We start from the raw sequence: 18,831 nt of genomic DNA on the forward strand, positions 1-18,831 counted from the left end.
GCCATGCAGCCACCGCCAGGGCATCCTGGCCTCTCCCCAGCACCGCCTGCCTTGCCGCTCCCTGCCAGCGCTGCCGCAGCCCTGCCTCGGAGCCCCAGCTCCTGCGCCCCGCTCTTCTCGCTAGGAAGTGCTTCCCACCCACGTGTTAAAAATAAATGGTTATATAGCAATACTGATGTATGCAAGCTCTACATACTAAAGCTAGAGCCTAACGCCGACTCTGTGAGATTTATTACAGGTTTATTAGACAGAGTGTCTTCACAGTGAACGCTTTAAGTCGGGGAGGGGAGGACAGCAAGGGCTTTTTAGTTCCTTCCTAATTTTGATAGAGAGTAGAGGATTGCTCAGCAAGTGGCAGACCGAGCGACAGCAGCCTGCCATCGGCGGCAGGGAACGGGGCGTGCTGCTCACTCGATTTCTACGTCACTGTCGGGACCGAGGACGTCGAGGGGCTGGACGCGCAGCGAGTCGTAGTTGGGCGGGGGGGTGCCAGGCTCGGGGGGCAGCGCCTCGTCCCTGGGCAGAGCACCCGCGTCCTCGTGCTGGAAGCCCAGGTTGGTGTGAGCCTCCACCAGCTCCGACACCGTCGGGGGTGCGTCCGGGTACCGCGCCTGCACCCGCTTCTGTTTCAGGCCTCTGCACCAGCTGATCACGTTAATAATGGTGATCCACAGCGAGTCGATGATGATTTCCCCGAACTCAATGAGGCACAGCACCGAGCCTCCCATCCAGAACCCGAACTGGCCTCCCAGGCTCGAGAGCAGCCAAACGATCTGCGGGGAGGAGAGCAGGAGTGAGCCGAGGAGCGGGCCTCGTGCTGGCGCCGAGCCGGGTGATGCTCCTGCCCCCGGGACCTGCCTGCCGCGTCCCTCGCCTTGCGGGTGCTGCCCTGCGGGGGCTGCGCTCCTGGTGCTGCTTCTCAGTGACCTGCCCCGCACTGGCGACGGGGACGGGAGGCGGAGGGGAAGAACAAACTGGGGGCTGCGAACCGCCGGTGGAGGCGGCTTCGCTTCATTGCCACGGACGTGTGAAGCAGCAGCACCGAGGGACTCGGCAGACTGCCGCTGAGGAGCATCTCCGGAGAGGGGCGATCAGCCCTGAGGAGCTGAGCCCTGCCTGTGCATCTGGGGTGGCTTGTTTCTGTCTCCGCTCACCGGGCACCGTACAGGGATGGGCACTCACCGTCGTGGCGGCAGACTCCGAGATGGTGCGATAGTTGTACTCTTGGAAGTAAATGTTCAGCTTGATGATCCCGTTTCTGCAAGGGACAAACGGCAGCTCAGCACAGCGCCGGGCTGCGGCATCCCCCGCCTCCGCTCCAACGCTTGGCTGGAGCCGAGTGCCCGCCAAAACTTCCACCAGGCACGTGGAAAAGTTAGAAAGTGCCACTGGCTGCGAAGGGGAGAGAGACATGGTTCTGAGGTTCCTCCTGAAGGAGAACTTGGGCACTTGGAAGCTTCTTTGGGGCTGTTTGCTTTGCTGTTTCCAACTGCCCTGGTTGGTCTAGAGGGGCCATCGCCTGCACCTCGTGTTCCTGTGTGCACCAGACCAGCGGCGTCACGACCGACCGCGTTGCGGGGGGCTTAATGTGTACAGATCAGCCAGTATCTGTGAAACAATTTCCTGATTCTCCAGTTTTTTTCCTTAGGGGAAAAAACCCTCTTCTTTTCCCACTAATTCAGGGTTTAGGTTTTCAAAGGGTAACTCAGCAGTTACTCTAATTTTGGTGCATCCCCCCTATTGCTGCTGCTGTTGGCAGATTCAGAGACGTAAGTCTAAAGGGACGAACGTTAGGATCCAGGAGCTGGACCCCAGCAGTTCACAGCTTCAGAGCTTCCAGACTCCTGTACGCAACTGATCAGGAGCGCTGCGGTTAATGTCGGTTTTAACTTAACTCACGTTTGTCGGACCCAGTTGCCACTATGGAGAGCAGAGGATATGCATGAAGTGCGTTTCAGATTTGCTTTATGTATCTTCCAGGCAAACATGCGCCAAATCTTGTCCTCCCTTTGCGTTAGCACACGTGTGCTCTGGCCCGTCGCCAAGGTTCATGTGCGTCTAATGTTAACAGGCTCAATAGAGAAGATAAAGTGGTTGTTCCTTTCACTTACCTGTCCAGAGTCACATTTGTTGACATATCCCTTTCGTAAGACAGAATATGGAAAATCCAGTCCTAGGAAAACAAAATGTATTCAGAACCGAGCAGAAGCATCTCTCTGGGCGCCTGCTGGGGCAGGAACCCAAAGGAGGTGCAGGACCCCCGGGCAGGAGGAGCCGCCGTAGGGGTGTCCCTCCTCCCGCCTCATGCCCTGGCACTAGAATTTGTTTGCACCCTGAAAATGTGTAATTTAGCAAAGAGGCACTTGCTACCTGGACATTAGCTCTGAAAATACTGAGTGATTCATGTGGCTGAGAACAGGTAATTATTAATGAATGTTTCAAAACAAGAAATCGGTGTTACCTCCGAAGCTTCAGACGGCCAGTCTGCCATGGAGATGGTCATCTTATACTGCGTGTCGCTAGGGAGAGGAAAGGAGAACGTTGGTACAGAAGTTTCCCCTCCTCTGAAGTCACTGGAACTTCAGTTCTCGTGCAGAAAAGCAGCCCCACGTGATTTGCTGCCATTTTAGAAAGGTCAGAATTGATGGGAGACGAAATGCAGGGGCCCCTCCACCTTTACAGCTGCCAGAAGTGGCTTATGTACTTACTTGCACGTTTCCTTACAAGAGTCAATACAAATCTGTCTGTGTCTTATACTTGATCTCAGTGATGAATAGCAATATGCTGTTTGGTGAAAACAAAAAATCAAAGCATCTGTTTAGATAAGGACCCTGCTTACTGGATTATATCAATTTCATTTAATAAAATAAATATTTAGGTGTAAGCCTGCTGCACAGGTTTGCTGTCTTCCCCTCTAACCTTCCTTGCCTTGAGAAGCTCAGGCAAAGCGGTCAGACAATTTCATAATAAACTAAAAATCGCCGTGCTGCTGGTCTCTGCCCGCCCGTGGGGGAGCACCAGACCCCCCCAGCCTCTGCGCATCCTTGCAGGAGCCCATTGCCCCTGCTCGGGCCAGCTTGTCTCCGAACTCTTCAGGCGCGGAGGCCTGGAGCATCACCCCGTTTTCTCCCTTCAGTACCCAGAGGCTCCCGTTACCTGCCCCGGCTGGAGCCAGCCGGCCGGCAGAGCCCTGTCCCGGGCAGCGCAGAAGCTGGGGGCACTCAGCCCACGGCCAGGACCCAGATTTCGCCCCTTCTCCCCGGCACTGACCCGAACGGCCACAGGGAGAATTTACATAGGCAAAAGCCATTCATCTGTTGCATTTACAAATATAGCTTGCGTCCGCTCCCACCCCTCCGGCGTGCCAGGACCCTGGGGAGGCTGTGCGATTAGTTTTGTTCATGTTCTTACCCCAACCTGGGTTATCTTCGTTACTGCAATAATTCACCCCTTCAGGTAAAGGAAACATATAGTGACCACATCCACAGATTTCAACCATGTGATTTTGGAAACAAGAGCGCAGGCAAGCCTGAAAAAAGGAACAGGGAGCTCCTTAGATGCGGGCTGAGCCCCCGGCTCGCCTCTGTGCTGCTGGAGTCTACGCTGGCTATGAGAATTACTCGGCTCCAAGGTATTTTCTCTCTTCTGCACTGAACAGCTGATTTTGTGGCTGCACACAGAGAAGGCTGAAGCCGCAGAGGGAGCGGGTGCTGCCAGAGCCCATCCCTGCGCAGTGGCATGATCCCATCCTCCAGCACGCACCGAGCGTCGCCAGGCACCACGGCAGGCTCTGGAAGCCCGGCACAAGTGACCCTGGTTTTACAATGGCGAGACCAGACGGGTGGATAAGCTGCCACGTGTAGGGTTGCACTGCAGCTACGGTTTTCTTTATGATGCGTTTTTACTGCCGCTCCAGGAGGCTTTAAGGCACATCCTAGTTGTGAGCTGCCCGTGGGTAAGTCGCCTCGCAGGACAGAAGGAAACTCGGTGCCTGCTCCCAGTCGCACAAGAAACTGCTCATTTCTTAACTATTTTAGGGCTTCGTGGAAATAATATGGAGTTTCCAAAAAGGGATAAAAATGTTCTGTTACACCCATAGACACTGCTGTTGTCTCCAGGCTTTATATGACATATTGACAAAGGGCTGGTTTCCACTTTAAAGCTGGGACTCTAAAAATACTTCAACATAAAGAGCAGGTTTTAGAAATCTGAATTATCTTATCTGTGCATCTGCTTCTCTCCTTGAAAGGATTGCAGCCGCAGCTTCAGCAGCGTGCGAGCCGGGCTGCAGCGCTGCCATTAGCTCAGCGAGGCATGAAGTTATTCATCCAAGATTGGAGTGGGATTCTGGATGAAACAGTGCACAAAGCAATAACAAAGTCTATGAAAAGATAATTAAATTTAACAGCTCCAGCAAGGTAGAACAACCAGAGAACTTCTGTGTGATACAAAATGCTTACAGAGTTCACTGCAACCAGGGAGTGATGGAAAAGCCTGATTTTGCTGAGAGGTCTCTGAAGTGACGTGAATTATGTGGACATAGAACCCCAGTCAGCATTTAGCAACTTTTAAGTAATAATGCAATCATTTCAAGTATTTGCTTAAACGTTATACAAGCATCTTAAAAAGTAGGGTAAAGTGGTCCAATTGTTATAATTATATAAAGGCAGAAATATAAAAAAACTCTGCTAGAGCAAAGCCCTCCCACTTGTCTGGGTGTATTCTTCAGGCTTTTGTAAATAACCCCCAAACGCGTTTTGATGTTTTCCGTATTGCCAGATCTCACCCTCCAGAAATGCTTCTCCCTTATGTTATAGCCTGTTACAAATTAACCTGTGCTTAATGTTTACACTGTATTTTTCTACAGATTCAAGGTTTACAAACACTCGACTTTCTCATCCCAATTTTAAAGTGAAGAAAAGGCAAAGGTCTGTCTTCGTTTCCTATACCAAACAAGCAGGCATTTTCAGGGTGAAAAATGACTTAATTCCCTTAAAGAGAAAAGGATTAAAAAGAGTAGGAGTGTTCAGGAGAGGAATCCCTCCCGTACATTCCTCTCCTGTCAGGGATAAATATTACTTCTGTACACAAAATACGAGCTGCTTTGCACATTAGAGCAATGCCATGGCTAAAACCCGGAGCCCAATAGTTCTCTGGACAGCTTTTATCCTCCCAGAGCGCCCCGAGCAGCAGGAGCCAGCCAATCTCATGAAAAGTGTCACATTAACGTCCCAGCAAAAGCTCCCAGAGCTGCAGTCACCATCCTTGCTGCAGGACGGTGCCTGCGGCCGCTGCAGCTGGAGCAGCTTTGCCGTCCCGGTGACAGCGGCATGCGCAGCTACGGCGACTGCTCATAACCCCTCGAGCTTAGAGAAGTTAGCCTGTGGGACACGGGTAACGACCGGAGTCCACCCCTTGCTGGTTGATCTACTGACAATTAAAAAATTTCAGCCAAGCATGGAAATTTTAGGGGGAAAAAGGTTATTCTCACAGCTGAAAAAGAAATTAATTGCCTTAATGACATGGCCTGAGCAGTTATTCTTTCTAAAGGAGAAGGACTGCTCTGCAGGCTCCTGCGGCTGAGGTGGGCAGCCGGCAGCGGAGCATCGGGCTGACGCCGCGCTGCAGCCGCGCGGGAGCAGGTCGGGTCCCCGGGGAGGACGGGGAGCTCTGCGCTCCCAGCTGGGCGCTCTGGAAGATGTAGTCCCAGTGTTTCCTACCTTATGAAGGACCTGGCACTAGCCAAAGCTATTGGGAGTTTCAGCCCGTTTCAGACGCCGTCCCCGCAGGAGGGGGCTGCCTCCTGGCTCTGTCACCCGGGGGCCGAGGGTCCCCAGCACCTCCCAGTGAAACCGGTGCAGGGAGGGAGTGAGGCCACGAGGTCTCCTTGGCCGGTGCTGCGGTTCTGCCCTCCGGGCCGAGGCAGTAACCGACCGGTGCCTGATGGCAGCCGGGGCTGCTCAGGGAGCCAAAACGGGGGAAAACTGAGGAACCAGCAGTTTTTAAGGGACCCAGGGGCCCAGGCGCATCCTGCTCCCGCTTTGCCTGCTTTTCAGGATGAGTGGGAACCCCCCGCTTCAGGGAGCCGAGCTCCGAGGTGACAGGGTACGAGGAAAGGACCTGCATTAAACTGTGCTCATATGTGGAGGCAAAAATATTTGCTTTTTTATCTGCAAATTAGGACCTTGCTGGTAGGTCACACACGGCAGGGTGCCGTGTAACAGCAGAGATCCCGGGGGTTTGCTGTGCTTCGGCTTTTGAGAAAATGACAGAAATGACCGTTTTCATCCTTCTCAAGATGAAACAAACTTCATACCTGGCTAAGGGAACAATAAAGGCTGCTGCCCTTTGCTAGCCGTAAGAGCTGTTTTGGTGTGAGAAGGAAAACTGAAGATTACGCTAAACTGTGTTGCCTGCCAGAGCAATGTTCCTTATCTTTTGATGCAAGTTTTAATACCTGCGTTGTTAGGTCTTGCTCCTGCAATACACAGGTATTTCCACTGGATCCACTGGGATCGTTTCCAAACCTGGAGCTACTGAGTGCTCAGACTCGAGTGCTGCTTTATTACCAGAAAAGAAGGTGCCTGTACTTGGGTTATGCTTTCTACTTTATCATTGCTGGTGCTCCAGTAATCCTGCATGCTGGTCAAAGATTTTAACTGCTTTGACGATTTTTCCTAAACAGCGTCGTTTGATTTAAAAACATGTTTTACCTGTATGGAATAGGAAGTATTATATTGGCTATAGAGATTTTTTACAGGGACATCAGACCCGTTCATGGTGCAATCACTGTAGGGATAGCCCATCCGTTCCAGTTCATCCTGAAAAAAAACCAAAACAGCAAACTTCAGGAGTCATTGCTCCTCCCCAGGTCCCTGGTGCCTGTTTTGTAGAGACTCGCTAATTCCTGTATTCCATGCTGGCTTTGAAAAAGTCAAAGAACAGGCAGCAGAGCTGAAGGAGATGCAGCCCATTCCCCAGGGTGGATCGAGGCAGATGAGGGTGTTCAAGAGCAGAACGTTTTAGCAAGGCACCTTCTGACATGCTAAAGGAAGAGGGAATAATGACCTGAGCTCAATATTTTGGCTTCAATAAAGCACTTTGCCAGGACAGTTAGATAAAAGTCTCCATAAACCGTTCCAGCCCACAGCTAGCGTATACCTTGACTCTTTTGGTTTGAGCCAGTTCAGCCAAGACTTAAAACAAACTTGGTTGCAGTCCCATCAGATAACATTATTCTCAGACAATCTGCTCTAGAGGAATGCCACACATACCACTAACACGCCGATGGAGGTTTCTGTCCCGGCCATTGCATAGATGCCCTGATCCTTAAGGAAGGGGAAGCTCTTCTGTTGATGCAGCATGAGCCTGGCCCCGGCAGCGGATGACAGGTAAGGGATATAGTCTTGCTGGCTGATGTCCAGAATTAACTTCAGCCCTGGGACACCGGACAAAACACTCAAAACAGGAATTGTATCGAAATGTGAGTCTTTGGAAAAAAAAGGAGTCTCGTCTCTTTTCACTGTGCATAAAAATCTCCATCCTTGGGGGAAGAGCCGGGGTCTGGCTGTCATGTCAGCCTTGCATGTGCATAAATATGCATGATGGCGAATGCACAGGATGGAAATATCTGAGTGAATATTCAGGCATTGCCTCAGATATTTTGGCTATCCAGATGTTACACTTCGCGCTCTACAACTACCTGAAAGGAGGGTGTAGCGAGGTGGGTGTTGGTCTCTTCTCCCAAGTAACTAGCGATAGGACAAGAGGAAATGGCCTCAAGTTGCGCCAAGGGAGGTTTAGATTGAACATTAGGAAAAATTTCTTTACTGAAAGAGTGGTCAGGCCTTGGAACAGGCTGCCCAGGGAAGTGGTGGAGTCACCATCCCTGGAGGTATTTAAAAGACGTGTAGATGAGGCCCTTAGGGACATGGTGTAGTGGGCATGGTGGTGTTGGGTTGACGGTTGGACACGATGATCTTAGAGGTCTTTTCCAACCTGTATGATTCTATGATTCTATGATTCTATGATTCTATGATTCTGCGAAGTAACATCTGTAGTCACGTTACTTGTTTCTATGTGGCTCGTTTCCCTTTTCAGGGCTTATCCCCTCCCGCAAAACCGTTACTCCCTGCTGTAGTGCTCCAGAGACACAGAAATGTAAATCTGTTATATCTGACAGAAATGGCCACTGAGAGACAGAATAACTCCCAGCACTTCTGCTCCTTTAGCTCCTTCTTTCTTAGCAGAGCTCTCTCTTACCAAACTCGGCTCCAGGATTAGAAGAATTCAAAGCCTCTTCGTCCATGCCCCAGTTAAAGATGTAGCAGTTACCATGGTCTGGGTGATAGATTTGGGTGAAATTCCTGGAAGAATCATGCACATAAAACTATGACTCTCGGGGAGGACTAAAGGGTTATAAAATAATGCATCTGGCGGGCCGGTGCTTAGCAGCTATGTCTGGGATTCACTTTAAATTGCTTCGTTTGTTGAATGCCTGTATAGAAATTTCAGCTGATATAATTTCAATCAATCTGCTGTTGAAAAAAAAGCAAAGCAAGGTACTGGTGTGTACTGAGACACAGCCACTGGGGATAATGCTTTGTCGGAATGGAAAGGAATTGTCTGTCACACAGACGAGAGAAATAATTGCTTGATCTGAGCTATGGTAACAGGTTTTGGCTGATGTTACATCTCATTCTTTGATAATAATTCTCTATTGCCCTCTTTGCAGAAGGGGCCTTGCAGAAGGGGTAGGACTCCTTGCAGCCTGGGCTGCTGCTGTGCGCTCACGTTTCTCAAAACTGGATATATAAATTCGGTGTTCACAAGGAACAACGACAGCTAAAATGCATTTCTCAGAGCCTTGTGTAGAAAGAGGGGGGGCTGTAACTGGGGGCTGCACTGCTATGCCGGGGTACGCTGACTCAGCACCTGGGCTGGCAGCTGGTTATCATTAAATACCCTGGGAAGGTCCCATGGACACTGTAAGTCTCGATATGTCATGAGCAAAACGGCCCATCCAAAACTAAAACTGAAGCCAGCACTATCCCAAAAAAACCTGTTTCATCCACGATCACATCCAGAAACCCTCTGGGAAATGTTAGAGTTAAGGACCAGCAGAAATCTCTTTATTAACTGATATATACCTTAAAAAGAGAAAAGAAAAAGGCTGTCATGCCTTTAGCAGCCTGTACTGTTCCTGATGTGACAGAAAAGGGCAGGGAGCTGGGTGTGCACCTACTTGTAGTTGCAGGGTTCGGCCCCATAGAGACACGCCAGGATCATGTCTTCTGCCTGGTAGCCCATCCTGATTCTCTCGTGCAGCGGGACTTTGGAGAGGATGCTCGTGGACTGCAGGATGTACCACTCGGTCACCGCCTGCGCCGCGCTGGTGAAGTTCCTGTAGGTGCAGTTGTCGGAGCCCTGATGGCTGCACTGGGGACACACAGCAGGCAGGGCTGAGCCCGTCCCGCGGCAGGGGCGGCAGGGACGGCAGGGGGGACCTGCGGCACGCGCCCCCTCCCTGGGCGCTCGGCTTGATGCCAGCCCTGCCTGCTGCTCCCGGGGGAACGGAGCAGGCATGGCCAGACGGGAGCTGCGGAGCCGGCTGTCGCATCCGCATGTGCTTACAGACGGGTCCCTCCCCAGGGAGATTTCCCATCTGGGCAGATTCTCCGTCGGTCCCAGCGTTACCTCCACAAGCTTACAGAAGACGGCACTTTTTGGCCAATTCTTTAAGGCTGGAGTTGCCCCAGCTTCCAAGGTCTGGTCAGGCAGGGCCCCTGCAGCCTCCGTGGGGCAGAGGGTAGGGGGTCGCGAGACCACCATGTGCCTCTGCGCTGAGGACTGCAGCAGGAGAGGGGCAGGGGCAGCAGCCGCAGCCTCTCCCCGGCATTTTGGGTGCCAGACCCGAGGAAGAAGTGAAGGCAGCAGGGAGCCTGCGTGGAGCACCTCTGCCCTGGCTCTGCCCTGGGCTCAGCCCGCAGCAGGGCTGCGCTGGGCGACCCCAGAGGGTGTACAGCATTGTCCTCGGCGCTGCGGGCAGACCCCACCAACCCACGCTCTGCACAGCTCGGTTACTGCCCGTGGCCGCCCAGCGCTTCCAGCATCCCTCTCGCCAGCGGCTGACGGACCCGCTGGCAGGATCCGCTCCGTACCTCTGATGCAGGGCTAGGCTGCTACGCGCTGTCAGTCCTTTTTTCCATGAGGAACCTGCTGATCTTACTGATGTTATGCAGCTACATTCATCATGGACTAACAACACAGCTCCTTGCTGGGTTTCCTTTCATTTAAGGAAGTATATTTAGGGTGTGATCCTGCTGCAGGCCCCATGTGCAGAAATCCAGCAGCTTCAGCTGGATGTCTGGCTGTGTAACCTGCAGGGGATCAGACGCCCCTCTGAAATTTTAAAAACATCTTAAAATACCTCTATGCTGCCTTCCTCAAAAAAAAAGCAAACAGCCCTGGAGCCTTGAAATAACATGCCATAACTTGCAAATTGCCCTGTACCGAGGATGCCACCAGCATGGGCAGCCCCTGGCCCTGGCGCAGCTGGACCAGAGCCCCGAGCAGAGCGGCTGCGGGCAGCTGGTGGGGAAGAGATGCCGATCTCCACGCTGCATCCCTGCCGAGGCGCCCAGCGCTGCCCGCCCCTCGCCCCTCCCGGCTGCCTCCGCGGGACCCCTCTCACCAGCTTCACCGCCAGCTTGTACTTCTTTTCTTCCGATGTTGTGTTGGCTGGGACAGGTGGAGCAGCCGTTTGGTTGCCCGCCGCGGTTTGGTTGCCTGCAACGGTTTGGTTGCCTGCAATGGTTTGGTTGCCCGCAGCAGTTTCGTTGCCCACAGCGGTTTCGTTGCCTGCAGCGGTTTCGTTGACCAGAGCAGTCTGGTTGCTCTCAAAAATGTCCAGGATGATGGGGTTGTCTTTGTCATGCTCGTCGATGAGGACCAGCGGTATCTGGTGCCAGAGCCCCAGGTCGAGCGGCGGGGAGGCGTTCTCGCTGCTGTTCCCCGGCGTGGGCTGCAGGATCCTCTCCAGTGCCGCTTCGATGAGCCTGTCCAGTTCCTTCAGCAGATGCTTCACCTCCGAGTACCTGCAGGACAAAGGGCAGTTACCAGGCTGTGTCAAGGCGGTGGGGACGCGCAGCAGCTCCTCTGCTGCTCTGCTGGCTTGGACCTTCCTGGGGACCTTCCTTCGGATCGCTGCCGAAGGATTTACTGGAGAACAATGGGAGCCTCCGTGCAGAGCACGACCAGCTCGGTCATGGGCATCCCAGCAGCCTGCAACCGGGCAGAAAACCAGTGGGAGGGTAAGCAGAGAGTGCTGTGGTGGTGAACCGCGTTCTGTCAGTGCAGAACCGAACTGGCTGTATTTCAGTAATTCACTATAGTTTACACAAAACATCTCTAGCAAGCAGAGACGAAAAAACACCAAAGTAATTCCTGTCTGTCAGTCGAGAGCATCTTGCCTTGGGCTACACTACTGCAGGGATATAAATTTGAAGCAACTCTAACAAAAATCAGTTACTCCTTTGAAATTACGATCAAGTTATATCACTGCAACTCCCAGCCGATACTACTGTTTAACCAGCTCTTAATGGCCAGAGTGTAAGCGATGAGCGATACATTCACGGCGAGGAAGGAGAAAGAAAGGAATTGTGTGGAAAGATCAAGAGACTGATTTTGATTGTGACAAGTGAGTTGAACTTCGAGTTTTCCCTGAGCCAGGGAAAGTTTACAGGGGGGCAATAACCATCATAGATTAACTGATACAGTAAGGAAAACCAGGCAAACTCGCAGGCACACGAACCCTCCTCTGGACCTGAGCCATTCGCCTTTATGTTGTCTTCCTTTATTTGGTTTTTAGTGCCACTCGGTGAGCCAAAGGGTCATTTCCATTGACGCTCCTAACGTGATATCTGAGACGGAACGAATCCCCAGTACCTTATGCTAGCCAAATAACTGAGGGTGTTAAAGCACGACTGGGTAAATTAGGTGAAGAAAAACTTACTTGAAAGGGTTGGCATTGCAGACCGTGACTGCTGGGAACTTCATGGTCTTAAAGCCAATAGAGAGAGATGACGTGACGTTGTAGGAGAGGTAGGTGTTGATGAGGATACCCCACTGCCAGAAGACCAGCGACGCAAAGAGCAGCGTTAGGAAGAACCAGATTAATTTCTTCTTCGGCCCCTCTTTGATGATGCGCTTTGGGCCGTGGGTGTTGGTGTTGTCGCAGTACCAGACCAGCAGCTCCTTGTAGGTGTAGCCAGGGCCCTTCTGCAGGCGGTGCAGCGCCCGAATGAAGTACTTCTTCAGGTTCATGCTGCTGTCTGCAAGTGGGAGAAAAGACATGAAAACAGCTATGCTGAGAGGCAAGGTTTGTATTACGCCAAGCGTACTTGTGTTGGAATAGTTACGTGATGGCACGACCGTGGTTTCAGAACCCAGGAGAAATTCAGAGCAGATGTCCTGCAGGGTCACACCATGGCAGTGAAACGGCATGGAGCCTCTCACCGCCTGAGAGGGTACAAGGGGGAGGTTTGTGCTTTGCAGTTCCAGAAACGGTGAATGTTTTTGCTACGTCCCTTCTGGGGTCCCTGTTGGCCCCACGGGAGCTGAGCGACTTGGACCTGCTGGACATGGGTGCCTGCGGTGACTTGCAGAGTACTGGCCCCGGGGGTGTTGCAGTAAATAACAAGACAACTTTCTAGGAAGTCGGTCTTTTGTGTGCAAACTGGTATGCCTCTAACATCGTCTGAAACCTTTGCCAACACTAGATGGACCAAGCAGTACACACATGAGCTGGTTTCAGGCAGAATTCAGGCTAACAGTGTTTAGTATTCAAGCTAATATAGGGCTTAAGACAATTTTTCTTAAAGGTAAAAAGTATTACGGTGCACTAGGCTATCGGAGGGGGCAGGAGAAGAGGACCTGGAACCAGCAGCACCTTTCCCAGGACCAGGAATGCCTTTCAGTGCTGCTGCCCGCCAGAGGAAGGACAACGGATTGGTTTTTTCCACCAAATTCCTTTGATTTCAGATACTATCGGTATGCTTCCACTGCTCATGTGAGAGATGCTGCATATTTCACATTCATATTGTGAGTAAATAGAACATTTTGTGCTGCTATTTTAAGGTGAGAATTTGTGTTACTAAATCTTAATATCCCGAGGCAGGATTTCAAAACAAACCCGAGTCAGCTGCTTAGAACATTTTTCAGATTTAAACTGTAGGAGAACAGAATTAAAGATTAATGCTGCGTATAACTCAGCATCCTAGAAGGAAGAAATAACAGAGCAATATTTCAATAATGAGCAGTACTCAGCAATGCAGAAACTAGATTAACACAAAGTTACTTGTAGATAGCCTACCAAAGGCACAAAAGGAAGCTGACGGGTGCGCACGGGCCCCTTGGGGAGCGGGAGCAACTGGGTCCTTTCACTTTTAAAAAAAAAAAAAAAAGGTAATACTGATTCATTGATTTATTGGCCAGATCTGCAAAATCTCCTGAGTAGTATATACAGAGTTTGATAAAAGTATAAAACCAATGGATTTTATGATGTCTCACTCTGCGATGCAAAGAGAGATGATGATTTTCATTGCACACCCTATTACATGTGATGTTAGACATAGCCTAACACCATGAGGTCTTGATGGGAGAGTGCTTTGGAAAGAAGAAACTCCAGCTGCTTTCTCCAAGATTTGAGGGCAGGCTCCACTCTCGTGTGAAAGTGTTTTGTTCTCCAAGGAACACGTGTCCTGGGGCTTGGACGTCGCGGACCTCCCGGACCCCCAACCCACCAGCGCATCGTCAGCTCGTCCGCTGTGAACTCGTGCCACAGAGGCTCCCACCCACAGCTGCCTGCAGCGGGGTTTATTCACAGAAGGAGCTTACATTGCATCAGATGTTTGCTGGCTTTTGGGCAGGACTGTAACGAGAACAGGAGCAACGACCTTAGCCTCTGCTTAATTACCCGCGGCTGACGGGAAGACACGAAACACGCGTGGCCGTTCTGCCCGAGCCTTCTGCTGCGGGGCGTGAGCACAAACCCATCTCAAGGCACAGCCTCAAGATCGGTCTCTGCTTTATAAAACGGTATCGTCAAAATACATTTAAATCCAGAGAGACTAGCACGGCAAACTAGTAAATATTTTCTGCCTTTTAAGAAATCCAATAAAAGATCTAGATTAGATTAAAATTTAAAACACACCTACACTGCACTGGGCAAAATCCAGCCCGGCTGGACCTGACTGGCCGCATGCCCTGCAGCCTCTGTTTGCTCTGCTGCCTGCAGACCGCGCCGGCCAAAGACAGAGCGTGGGCTCCTGCCGAGAGTCTGAGACCTGCCACGGAGCGATCCCGGTTTGTACAGATCTTTGTGGGTTGCTCATCAACCTGACATTGCTGTAAGAAGTTGTTATTTCTTTTTATGTTGTTTCCTGAGGCTGAATTTTAGCTTTTTTTTTCCTGATGGAAATGTTGAGACACATACTTACAGTTTCAGGAGCACACGCAGAGTAAAAGCTCTACTTTCATATCTGAGTAAAGTTAAAGATACTGAACAGCTAATTTTGACGCTGCTTTATCTTTGTTCATGGTTTTGCAGGAGTCATCGATACACTTATTCTCCACCTTGAATTTATTTCCATTTAAGCACCTAACCTGAGAGTGCTCTTGCAAAGTCACGGTATGCTTGCTAGCGATAGCAATGGGAAGATGCTGTGCTAGGAAAGGAAGACCAGCTCCAAATCAGTTTTAAGCAAAGATTAGAGTACTTCCAGCTCACTTTATCTCTTCAGCTCACCAACTGTAAAAACACTGTGCTGACGGGCAGCATTTTCACATTTTTAAGTTGGATTCAGGCTACACTGTGGAAAATAAGATTAAACTAGTTTTTAGATATGTTTCAAACTGATTCAGAACATTTTTTCCCCAACGTCAAAGCTACTGGACCTGTTCTTTGCAAGTGCTGCTCCGTCCCACGGCCCTGCAGGGCACCGGCCAGTGGGAGCACAGGCACGGGGTCGGGGACGAGGACGGGGCTGGGGTTGGGGTTGGCTGCAAGAGCTGCCTCACGCGGGATGCCTGCAGCATCCCCGCCCCGCCATGAAAACACATGGATCCCAAAATTAAAAAAACAAGTTAACAAAGGTGTGCTGGCAATGCAGCCAAGCAGACGGTCACAGGTTTTGCAGGGGACATCTTAACATGGCAGCAGAGCGAAGGACTCAGGTTTACTCTTCCTTTAGGCATAAGCTGTGCTTTTAAATGGAAGATCGTTTATGACATTTAGCAAAAGCTGCGCTTGACCATACTTGGATGGCATTTTTTCCATCTTTTTCTCATTTTTATAGTTTTCTTCTTACCTTTATTCCCAGAATGTTTCCAAATAGACTGCTTGTTTCTTTCTCACTGCTGAAAGCCGCTCTGTGCGAGGTGCCTTGCCCGATCGGAAGCCAAAGCCCCTGTTACTGGGGGGCTCCTTGCCTGGGGCACGAGGCTCAGTGCTCGGACTCCGTAGCTGTTCGGAGCGGGTTTGGTACCAGTTTTGGTGCCAGCCTGGAGCCTGTCCTGCTCTCTCCCATCCGCGGGCTGTACCTGGAGCAGACAGGTGACAAATGAGGGACGACAAGACCCACCCTCCATCGGCACACAGATAACCGCCACCCCTTCCCAGAACCCTCTCCGGAGAAAGGGAGCGGAGGCTGCAGTGGGACAGGAGCCGAGGAGATCAGGGCTGGGGACTCAGAAGGTGCTTCCCCTTTGATGGACACACAGCCTGGCTCCTGCTGGTGCGTGGCATGCAGGGCAGTCTCACGGTTACAAAAATCTCTCCCTGCTGCCGCCCTCAAATCCCCCGTTATTCGCACAGTGTGTGAAGCTTGAGGGCCTGGACATTTGGCAGCTTCCAGCTGCCGCTCGCTGGTTTTATTTCTTGTTGGCTGCTCCTCTTCCACGGCCCTGGTCAGGGAAGGGGAACACACACCCATTAGGCTCCCCCACTCCTTTTCCTCCTTTGCATTTTTTATTGTCACACTGCTCCGTTTGCAGGACCGGTCTGTAATGTGCGGATAAGAACTGGCTTCGCCTCCTTTGCAGGTGAGCCGTAGCAGTGTGTTACTGCTGCTTTACAGTCCCCGCAGCGCCTGCAGCTCACGCCCTGCTCTGCAAGCACCGACCTCGCCAGCCCGCGCTGGACCCTCTCCAGGGAACCACCGCTGCTTCCCCCGCCACGTCCCCCCTGCCATGCTTTGCTCTGGGCTGCCCCTTGTCAGTACAGCGGTGTCATCTGAAATGACTTTCAGGAACGGACCCTAGGGCCACAAGACCCCTGCGGTGCACAGGGTGCCACATGCCCTTCTCCCAGCAGTACCCGCATCCCCGTGATGACCGAAGCTGTCCTAAAAGCAACCTGCGCCTGATTCTAACCTGGTTTGCTTTGTGCTGCGAAGGAGGTGTCCTCACCTTCCCCCAGCAGCCGCGAGTCCAGCCCTGCGTCACCCCAGCATCATCCCAGGTGAAACTCCTCCACCTTATGGGTGAGATCAGACTCCCACGTTACGAAATGATTGTGTTGATTGTGTTGAATCTCCTCTGGGATTCTCCTAGGGCAATTGCCACTTAAAGGAAATAAAGACATAAGCAAAACTCAGCACACTCTTGGAGGCTCCAGGGTGGTACCTTGGCTACAAAACCACTCCAACGCTGCTGGGCCTGATACTGCAATTATTCAGTACCTTCTCTACTGGGACACACAACAGTCATTCCTCTCTGACCACTCGCTGCTCATCTGCCGTCTTCTCCAGAGCCCGAGGAAAAGACCTTGTTTTCCTAGATAAGACATTTATGCTCTCTAGTGGTATTTTTGCAAATTAGAGGAAATTGTTTCATTACATCACAAGTGTACAGGTTGGCAGCTGAAAAAGCAAAGTGGAGCAGTAACATGCCAGCGAGCGATGAAAGCCCTTCCTGAGCCCGGCGTGACAGAGCGCGCAGCAGACGTGCTGCCTTGCTGTTGTGTACGCAGAGAGCGCGGCCGCCGCACGCAGCCACCGGCTCAGGCGTCCACGGCTGCCCCGATCTGCGCAGGCGCCTCCGGGTCTCTAATCCCGACGGGCACACGTACAGCACTCGAAATGTATTTACAGTCTGGAAGTTTAGATAGCATTTGCCTGACTCTCTGTACCGTATGTTAGACGCTCCATCCTTTCCTTCCCTGCCTGCCTAACCCTGCGTTTCCCGTGATGTCCCTGTCTCCTAGGACGATGACAAGACTTACTCCTCACGTGCCAGTAAGGTCACGTTGCTGAGAGTTAACTCTGCTGCTTGTGCAATGAACAATATGAATCCTGGAACGTAAGAGGAGCAAAACCCCCCAGCAGCTCCCTCCCTGCCCGCAGATCTCTCATTCTGCAATAAGGCCGGTGTCCCGGAGAGGGAGCATCCTCTGCCCTCGCCCGGGAGGCAGCAGCCTGGGGCGGATGGCACATTTCCCACAACAAAGGACAGTGAAATATTCAGAAAGCTGCGGTTTGCTTCCATACCTTTTATCAGGGAGATTAAAGAAAACCCTGTGTAAACAGGGGCTGCACCTGGCTGCACGCTGTGCACATCCAGAATACCTGACTGGCACGAAAACCTGCACCTTTGTTGCAAAAGCATGCAAAGATCGGATGACTTCACGTTTGTATCAGTGCAGAAAGACACCATGACCGAATTAATGTTTTTCATTCCACCTCCCCCCCCAAAAAAAAGAATGTCAATAAAGGGCTACCCTTATTTTTCCCCCTCTATAAACAATATTATGCCTTAGAACCACATCCTCCACTGCAAGAAGAAGGGGAAAAACCGTAGTAACATTGAAAAGCTGACATTTTCTCTAACCCACGCTGGTCCTGCCCCACCGCGCCGCTCCCTTCGGACCCGAGCCCCCGCCGGAGGGATGCCCGCGGGCGGAGGCGGGCATCCCTCCGGCGGGGGCTCGGGTCCGAAGGGACCGGCCAGCCCCGACCCCGCTCCCCCTCCCCGCGGCCCCCCACGGCCGCCCCCGGTCCCCCCCGTACCTGCCGCCCGCGCGGCTCCGGCAGCGCTCCCCGCCGAGAGCGGGACCGGCCCCGCCGCCTCCCCCGCCCCGGTCCCGCCCCATCCCGCCCCTTCTCATTTCACGGCGGTGCATCGAAACCCTCCCTCCCTTCGGCTGGAGTCGCTGCCAGCCTAGTCGAGGGTCCTCCGGGCTTGGTTGAAATCTTGCTTTAATCTTCTCCCAGCGCTATTTAATTTTCTCCTAACACCCACCCACCCACCCACGAATTGCAGCCGCTTCTGCTGCTCCGACCCCAGTCCTGCAAAGACCACCGGACACGGGCAGTGCGGGGTCAGCGGCACAAATCTGCCCGTGGCACTGCCCGCTCTCACTTCACAAGATGCTGAGGAGTCATGCCTCCATCCTGCTGCCAAGAGATGAGCACCTGCCCTTGTTTTTCCCCAGAAAGAAGAAAACGTCCTATTAGAATGGCAGGCATGGGGGAAGAAGCGCTTGGGTCATAGCTGGGATGCAAGCAGTTGCTTGGAAGGTGCAGGGAGAGCTTCACAGCAGGACCAGGTCTTGTGGCCACTGTGCTGCAGCAATTTACAGTCTGGTTTGAAACGTCCCAGGCGCCAGGATATCAAAGGACAGGCCTTTGACACATTAAATAACTGCAGGTGAACTGCACTAGTATTTTGAAACAGTTTATAATCCTTTTTTAAAAGATCTTTTCATCTTTTTTTAAAAAGTATAAGCTCTTATAATTTTTTTTTTCTAAAAGAAAAGTGTTCCTGAGCAGCTGT

At 51.9% G+C, this 18,831-nt stretch overlaps 1 protein-coding gene across 1 annotated transcript; it reads right to left on the reverse strand.

Annotated features, from left to right (window-relative positions):
* Nucleotides 1–214: 214 nt before the first annotated feature.
* Nucleotides 215–15,600, reverse strand: SCNN1B (sodium channel epithelial 1 subunit beta). Its single transcript, XM_075165626.1, has 13 exons — nucleotides 15,369–15,600; nucleotides 12,014–12,332; nucleotides 10,694–11,096; nucleotides 9,245–9,438; nucleotides 8,263–8,366; nucleotides 7,275–7,438; nucleotides 6,714–6,821; nucleotides 3,412–3,529; nucleotides 2,709–2,784; nucleotides 2,462–2,519; nucleotides 2,112–2,173; nucleotides 1,183–1,258; nucleotides 215–773 (listed from the first exon to the last, which is right to left on the reverse strand). Exons 2-13 carry the CDS (start codon nucleotides 12,322–12,324, stop codon nucleotides 408–410), a joined length of 2,040 nt encoding a protein of 679 aa, XP_075021727.1. The 5' UTR covers nucleotides 12,325–12,332; nucleotides 15,369–15,600; the 3' UTR covers nucleotides 215–407.
* Between the last annotated feature and the right edge of the window lie 3,231 nt (nucleotides 15,601–18,831).

The sequence above is a fragment of the Calonectris borealis genome, chromosome 16 (genome assembly GCF_964195595.1).
Source record: "Calonectris borealis chromosome 16, bCalBor7.hap1.2, whole genome shotgun sequence".
Taxonomy (NCBI): domain Eukaryota; kingdom Metazoa; phylum Chordata; class Aves; order Procellariiformes; family Procellariidae; genus Calonectris; species Calonectris borealis.